Source organism: Cornus florida, unplaced genomic scaffold (assembly GCF_030987335.1).
Source record: "Cornus florida cultivar Cherokee Brave unplaced genomic scaffold, ASM3098733v1 CherokeeBrave_3.0.0_Hap2_Chr02, whole genome shotgun sequence".
NCBI lineage: Eukaryota > Viridiplantae > Streptophyta > Magnoliopsida > Cornales > Cornaceae > Cornus > Cornus florida.
In genome coordinates, this window is record NW_026775572.1 from 53,271,038 (window position 1) to 53,279,129 (window position 8,092).

Consider the following 8,092-nt stretch of genomic DNA (forward strand, 5'->3'; position numbering starts at 1 on the left):
ACTTGGAATGATCTTTATTGCTTCATTTAGGTCATTCTTGGAATATGAATCATTTATAACACTCAATGTAAACATTAGTCCATAAACACCCTTAATAGTTTGTAATCATCAAAATCACTAGATTATCCGATGAGATCCTTTCTGTCAACATATTATATTTTTTATTTTTTTTATAATAAATTAATAAATAAGGATAAATTAGTAATTGTGTCCCTCTGCCGGTCGGAAAGTGACCTCCGGCTGCCAAAAAGTTTTGTCCAAGGCGGCAATATGAAACATTTCTATTGTTGAAGTGTTAGTTTGCTTTAAAAAAATAGTTTAGGGGTCATTATGCAACAATGGTATAATTTATTTATTTATTTTTTACTCTTTTTGCCTAATTTTTTTCCAACTATCCTCCCTTTCTTTTCCTTGGAATTCCATCAATCCAAACGAAGCCAGCAAAGACAGATGAGAAACAGGTAGCGATTTACGGGACGACTCTGCAGAAGAAGATACAAACTCCTCTACAATCTATATCTATATCAATACATATATGTCATCACATATATAAGGAAATTGGCGAGAATGGTTTCTATTTTCTACTCAATGCCCAGGGCAAGAGAAGCTCTACTACATTCAATATTTTCAGCTCCCATCATCACCCAAAAGCTTACCTCATCGATCACATCACCCGTACCTTACCGTCAATGCTATTGCAGGAACATAGTCTCTGTTTGTGTTGCCCATCAAGGACAACAAATCAGAAGCCCCAGCCTCGTCGCTCTCGAGTACGCTGATCTCAATCTATCTGACAAAGTGTATGAGGTAAACATAATTACAGTGTGTTTTTTGTACGACTGAGAGCAGAATTTGTAGTCACCCTGTAGAAAATGAAGGATTTTTTTTGAAAATGAGCAAACACTAGAGTGACCCAATTATGGTTTTAGTTTAATTTTTGTATATAACTGATGTATATATGATGTGGGTTTGGTCTGGGTGTTGTAGGATTTGGGGCATGTTCGAATTCGGCAGCATGTCAACCCTCTTCGTTCTTCCCTTTTGGTACTCTCTCTCTCTCTCTCTCTATATATATATATATATATTCCGTTTTTATGTTGTAAGGAATTTGATGCTTGAATGAGGGATTTTCTCACTCAAGAAGTTTATTTTTCTTTACTTTGAATAGATCCCAGCAAAAGTACCGGACTGGAATGAAGTGTTTAAGGATCCAACGCTGCCACTTATGGTGGATATAGGGAGCGGTACAAATATATCACTTCTCCTTATCTGTTCACCACCTGTTTGCTGTTTATTCTGTGGGTTTGTTCTTCTACTGTTATGAGCATAGCAATGTATGTGGTTTCTATCTGATGAAAAGGCCCTGCGAATTGGCATTGACAACCCAATGGTTCTTCCTTCTACTTATACTTGTGGTCTTGTTGCAAAGACACTATTTGTACCTTTCAATTCCTAGATAAGGAACTTAATTATATGAAAATCCAATACCCATTTAGTTTATATCATGAGCTTCTCGAACTGTAGGAACCCTGATGAAGTTCTTAAAAAAAGCTTATACCTTGGCTTCTTGATAAAAAAAATTGGAGGACCATTAACCTAGGCTCACATATCAGAGTATGTTATGTCCAATATTGATTTAGATTGGTGAATGAATTAACAATAACTAATATCTAAATTTTACAATTACATTTTGCAACAGTATAAATCAGTTAAGTATAGAAAGCAGAAGAAACACACAAATACACGGTTTTTACATGAATGAATTAACAATAACTAATATCTGAATTTTACAATTACATTTTGCAACAGTATAAATCAGTTAAGTATAGAAAGCAGAAGAAACACACAAATACACTGTTTTTACATGAAAACCATAACGGAGAAAAATAATGAGATCTAGTCCATGTAAACTAAAATCCCAACGAGAAATGAAGTTTACAACCCAGGTTACAGTTCCCCAGACCCTTAGTTACCTCCCTGACAAAGATAACACCAAACTTTTCCCTGAAAGTCTCCATGCTGTTTGTTTGCTCGTCAATAGACTTTGCTCCTCACAAAACGACAAAACTACTTCTCTAGTGATTTAGTTTCTGCCATTAGTTGTACATGTTGTGTTGAAATGCTTAGATGTTGATAACGATGTAAGCTCCATAAGATGATGATTAGCACTCTGAATAATAACTCATCACTAGTGTAACATGCTAGATGATGGAAGTAAATGTATGCTCTCCAAAAATATATGATCTCTCAATGATGTATATAGTGATCTCTTTGTATATATATATTAATTATATCTGTTTATGAGAGCCTAGTGGTCTTTATGTGCTTTGTGTCCAAAGGAGTTAAGCGTTTCACAGTTATAATAGTAATAATAAAAAAGAAAATGCAAGCCTTCTAGGATTTTGAAGTGATGTTCTACATCACCTGGGGAGGGGTGAAGAAGTTGTTGGCACTTATAAGGGGGATGCCTGCTATCTGTGTAGATGGATTTCAAAACGGTGAGCTTCAAGTGGGTACAAAGAAAAAAATATATGCACACTGTGAGGTGGGCCCTGACAGCCAGAATATGGGGGGAGTGTGCACAAACCCATGAGGGTCATGATAGTGAGGACGCTGGGTCATAAGACGGGATGATTGTCTCGGCCCCATCGCGTGTTGGTTCTTGGGTTGGGGTGGGTGGGGGGGAGTTGGAGTTGCTGGCACTTATAAGGGGGATGCCTCCTCCTACCTGTGTAGACGCGTTTTGAAACTGTGAACGCCAAGAAGGTACAAAACAAACAATATCTGCACAGTGTGAAGCAAGTCCTGACAATGAGGGTTTGTTGAGTTGATTTGAAGATTATGCTAGCCTGGGTGAATCACTCCACTTCTACCCCTTACGAATCACCTCTAAGCTGCTGAACTTAACTTGCTGTCTTCCACAACCGACCTGCCTACCAAAGGATTAGTAAACTACTAAGTCTCTGTTTTTGACTCTTTTACAATATAGCTTGAACTTCTGACTGGGCACTTCTGTTAAGTTAATTTGAAATCTTGGTTCTACAATTTCATCCTTCTGAATTAACTATTGTATTGGGAGTTGGTTCAGTGGAGATGAGAAGTGTGCTCCTAACATTTGTAGACTAGGGGGAAAAAAAAAAAAGGGTACAATAAGCGAAAAGGCAGGAGTGAATATTGGGAGGCAAAAGGAGAGTTTGGTATTATGCAGGTGTTAACTGCTGTACGAACCTAACTTTTGGCATTATCTTATAACAGAGTAAGCAAAGAATATATATGATGGTGTTACACCTAATGAGTGGACAAACGGACATTCTTTTGACTACAAGGGATGCCACTAGTTTCCTCAATGACAATAGTAGGGCCTTGAATCACCATATAATATATACCTATATATATATATATTTATCTTGTGTGTTGAAGGAAGGGTTCCAACCCTTGCTCTTACTTATTAATCCCACTTTCTCAAATGAGCTTTGATAGTTTTCCTCACAGTAATGAATTTCCAGGTAGTGGCAGATTTCTCATGTGGCTTGCAAAAAGAAATCCTGATACAAAGAATTATTTGGGACTGGAAATACGCCAGAAAGTATGGGAACAAAATCCTTGGATTGCCTTAAATCCTCTTGAGCATTCTTCTGATTGAGTTAATGTATAATTGTTTGGTCCTTCACCCGAACTTTAAAGAATGTGGAAACATTGTTCTCACGTTTTAACATATTCTTTTCCTTGTGCAGTTGGTGAAGCGGGCTGAATTCTGGGTGAACGAACTGTCTCTTAGAAATATGTAAGGTTTCAATTTATTCTATTTCAGGTGAGGAAAAAAGAAACTAATATTAATTTATTTCCTATTTATTAAAGCATATTTTGAATGCAGACATTTCATATTTGCAAATGCCACAGTTTCTTTCAAACAACTTGTATCCACATACCCTGGACCATTGATGATGGCTTCCATCCTGGTGAGTGCAGCATGCATGCTTGAGGGGTCGACAAGAAATGCTTTTACATATATTTTCTTGGGAGGATATTCTCCAAGTTATTTTCCTCAATTGGTTAGGCTGCATGACTGTTATTTAGAAGCAAATAATTATTGGCTCATATTTATATGCAGTGTCCTGATCCTCATTTCAAAAAAAAGTATCATAAAAGAAGGGTTCTGCAGAAGCCTTTAGTGGATTCTATCGTTGATAGTTTAACGCCTGGAGGACAGGTATATATGCAGGATACTGTTTGACTGTTTCTCAAGAAAAGCTAAATGCATATGAATTAGTTTATGCAGTTTCCGTCATAAATGCATCTTTCTGGACGTTACCAACTGCATATTTGATTGCTCCAGATAATGAATTGGTGTGGTTCTCCTGGATTACATTAAAATTGACCTGAAATCGTGAATTTTATCAAAAGTATACTCCTTCCCGGTAGTTGCTCCAGAGATCAACATGCTGAAACTTGATCTTTATTTGTTTTGGAATTTACGGCATCCATCTTTTTCATATATTGATCTGTTTTTCAGGACCTTTACTGTTTGACTATTTCTTAAGAAAAAGCTAAATGCATTTGAGGTACTTTATGCAATTTCATACAATTAATCCTTCTGTTCATTGGGACGGGAATATATATAAGAAAGTTTTACGACAACAAATGTCAAAATTGCATGACTGATTATTATATATGATGCTAAGCTTCTGCAGTATAATCTTGAAAGGGTTCTTGTTGCACCTGCATCTATGATTTGGGTTCAATATTAAGATTGTGTGTGTTGGATAGGTTGAAGACTACTTATTGCTTCTGTTCCAGCATCGCCTGAATGCAAAACTTTAAATTTATAATGAATTTGAGTTCTAGAGACGAAGTTCATATACTTTTTCCTTTCGAACTGAAAAGAAAAGCAACCTGCAGCAGTCAAAAAATGTTGTCCCTTCATGACATCAAACTGTAACTATGAACCTGATACTCAGTGAGAACTTATATTCGGTTTTTTTGGACTACGTAGTGGTTAAGCGCAATAACCTTTCTGTGTGCTTGAAAGTCAAAACTCTGTGCAAACACCCTTCCCCAAACCTAACTCCCCTACCAACAATACACGTGAAAAAATAAAATAAAATAAAACAAGAGAAAAGTTTTTTGTTCCTGGTGATGATATTTGTGCAACTTATTATGCTACTGCGCATGCTTCGTGTATATAGCAATAATGCATATAATTTTGTTTGAAGCAGGTGTTTATACAGTCTGATGTGCTTGAAGTGGCACTTGACATGAGGAATCATTTTGATACTGCGTCAGCCGAGCTTCTGCATTTCAACAACATCAATCCTACCATGCTCTGTGATAACGAGGGATGGCTATTGACTAATCCAATGGGGATAAGGACTGAGAGAGAAATTCATGCAGAATTTGAAGGTGCAAAAATTTACAGAAGGATGTACCAAAAGCAGATTCAAAATTTTGTTCCAAATTTATCCTGCAATTAGTCATTAATGCTCTGGAACAATAATATGTTTTGTTCTGTTGCCCAATTCTGTCCTCTTCACACTAGAAATGTTTAGGGACCATAGAAGTTGATTCTGACATAAGAAAGTTTGTGTTCTCTCTTTTCTCTCTCTAAAAATTTCATGGGATTGATGATGTTGTATGACTACTACACATTGAACATCTTTTTAGAATACAAGAGATTAGCTGATATCAATGTACCATGTATCTCACTGATTGGAGTTCTAGGTCATTTCAGTCAGAAGCAGCCTTCTCTTGCCAAATTTTCATAAATATTTTGCAGCATCTTGGTGATGGAAATGCTAGGCTATTATTTAATAATGTTTATATATCAGGGTTATTAACTTTGAAATTATGCTAGATTATCAATTTATGGAGGGAAATATTGTAAGATTTGGGAGTTGACTAGTGATATCAAATTGCATTGCATGTGTGTTACAAGGAATCAAGAGATATAAATCAAGAGGTCCCTAGCCAAGCAGGGATGTTATTCGGAGGGGTATTTGGAAAATTGATGCAACTAGAAAAATCTAATTATTTTTCTTCTCCGGCCACGTTGCTGGGCGAAGCGGCCAGTGTTATTGAATTTAAATAAAAGAGGCTTGCTTTCGGAGTTCAACCTTACACGGGTAACTCACGTTACTATAATATTCCACTCATTTCATTTCATACCATTATAGTAACTTTGAGATTTAAGGAAGACGCCGATTTGATGCCATCAAACATAGCATGAATGTATTTTGAGTTGGAATAGGTTCTTTAAGCTTAAGCGGTCTCCAAGGACCTCTAATAACTAGCCCAAATTTTTGTCAATTTGGCTATTTGATGTGTACTCAAAGAGGATTAACCCTCTCCTGCTTTATAATGCAAGTGCTGTTTTGGTTTAAAAAAAAAATAATAATACAAAAAACTCTGAAATGGTAGTTTTTTTACCATTTTTCTTTTCATGTTAATCAAATGCATGTTAAAAAATTAATTTTTCTTTCCAACTAAACGAATAACAAAAAAAATAAATTGCGATATCACATATTTATTTCAAGATTATACTCTCTAAATTAGGAAGAGTTTTGATTCATTTCATCAAGCATATTGAATTCTCGATCACCAAATCACTTTCATATTTATTACAGTCACTTAAATTCATGTTACAGTTTAGGTTTCTATTCAATATGGGTTGTTGGAAACATTGATCAGTGACCAATTCAGTTCTGTGTTTCGGAATAAATGGTCAGTAACAACCCGCCGACACTTGAACCAAAGTGTTGGGCCGTGGGGTGCTTTCGTGTAGGACCATAAAAAGCAAATTTCTTTTTTTGGTAAAGGGAAATACAAATAATTGTGTAATTTTATTTGACTTCAGCTAATGTTTTTGCTTTGTGGTTTTTGTTTTTGCTAATGTATTGTAGCAAAATAAAAATACAAAATATATTTGGTAACATTTGTTGTTATTTGAATAATATCGAAGCGCTTCCAAAATTGAGGCCAAAATTAAAAATATTAAAATTATGTTTTTGTTTGCTTCTGCACTGTAGCAAAGTACCGTTAATTAATTAATTTATTTTTATTTATTTATTTTTTTCCCTAAATTATCATTTTTAACTAACCATTCAATTTTTCAAATTTGCAACACTTTTGCCCAAACATGCTTCACGTTTTTGCTTCCAAAAATCTTGTAACAAATTTACGTTACTAAATAAATTTCGAAATAGTGTTAAAAATACTTTAAAGTGGAAATATTACTTCTGCTTCGGATAAAAACAAAAGCACAAAGCAACCGTGGTTGCCAAACGGGCCCTTAGTAAAGCGAAGTACGAAAATCATTATCGATGGCCGTAGTGTATTCATATTTCACCTTAGGCTTCGTTTGTTTGGATGTAAAATACTTTTTAAAATATATATATTTTTTTATTTTTTGGTTTTTGGTTGTGGTAAAATATTTATGAAGAAAAAAAATATTAAAATTTGACTAAAATAACTTAGTCCTTAATTTTCGACAAGTTATTTTATACGCTTCGTATGATGGACTCGATCTCAACCTCAACCTAGACCTTGCAAAATACTAAAATATATTTTCTAAAATAAATATTTTACATCGAAATAAATGAATAAAGTAGAATAATTTTGAGGGAGCGAAGTGGGTGTGTGAGTTTATTGTGAAAGTAAATAATAAAAAAAGTGTGAAGATACATTTTCTTATATGTTAACAGTATACTGTTGTACAATTAACACCACTTGATATACCTTTTTTTTTTTTAAAGGAAAGAAAATTGAATTATAAAAGTGCCATCAGGGCTTGTGGTGGTCTAAGTGATATGTCCTCTCTTTTCGCTTTGAAAGGTAAAAAGTTCCTGTCTCCTCAAGGGAAGAAAAAGAAGGGTAAAAATGCAGCAACAACAAAAGAAGGGTAAAAATGCAGTAACAACAAAAAAAAAACCTCTGAACATTTGAAAATATGTCAAATTGCCCCGTAAGATACGTTGACCATCAATTTTGACTAAATTGACGTTTTAAGTCTTCTTATTTGCCCAATTGGAAAAAATGTAGGAGGTTTTTAACAAAAAAAATCACTAAAGAGGTATTTGCACATTCTGTAATATATAGT

General features: G+C 34.8%; 1 protein-coding gene across 1 annotated transcript; it reads left to right on the forward strand.

Annotated features, from left to right (window-relative positions):
- The first annotated feature begins 389 nt into the window (after nt 1–389).
- Nucleotides 390–5,680, forward strand: LOC132294990 (uncharacterized). Its single transcript, XM_059793052.1, has 8 exons — nt 390–807; nt 988–1,044; nt 1,169–1,244; nt 3,507–3,586; nt 3,735–3,784; nt 3,875–3,959; nt 4,112–4,210; nt 5,217–5,680. The coding sequence occupies exons 1-8, from the start codon at nt 568–570 to the stop codon at nt 5,469–5,471; spliced, it is 942 nt and encodes a 313-aa protein (XP_059649035.1). The 5' UTR covers nt 390–567; the 3' UTR covers nt 5,472–5,680.
- The last annotated feature ends 2,412 nt before the right edge of the window (nt 5,681–8,092 follow it).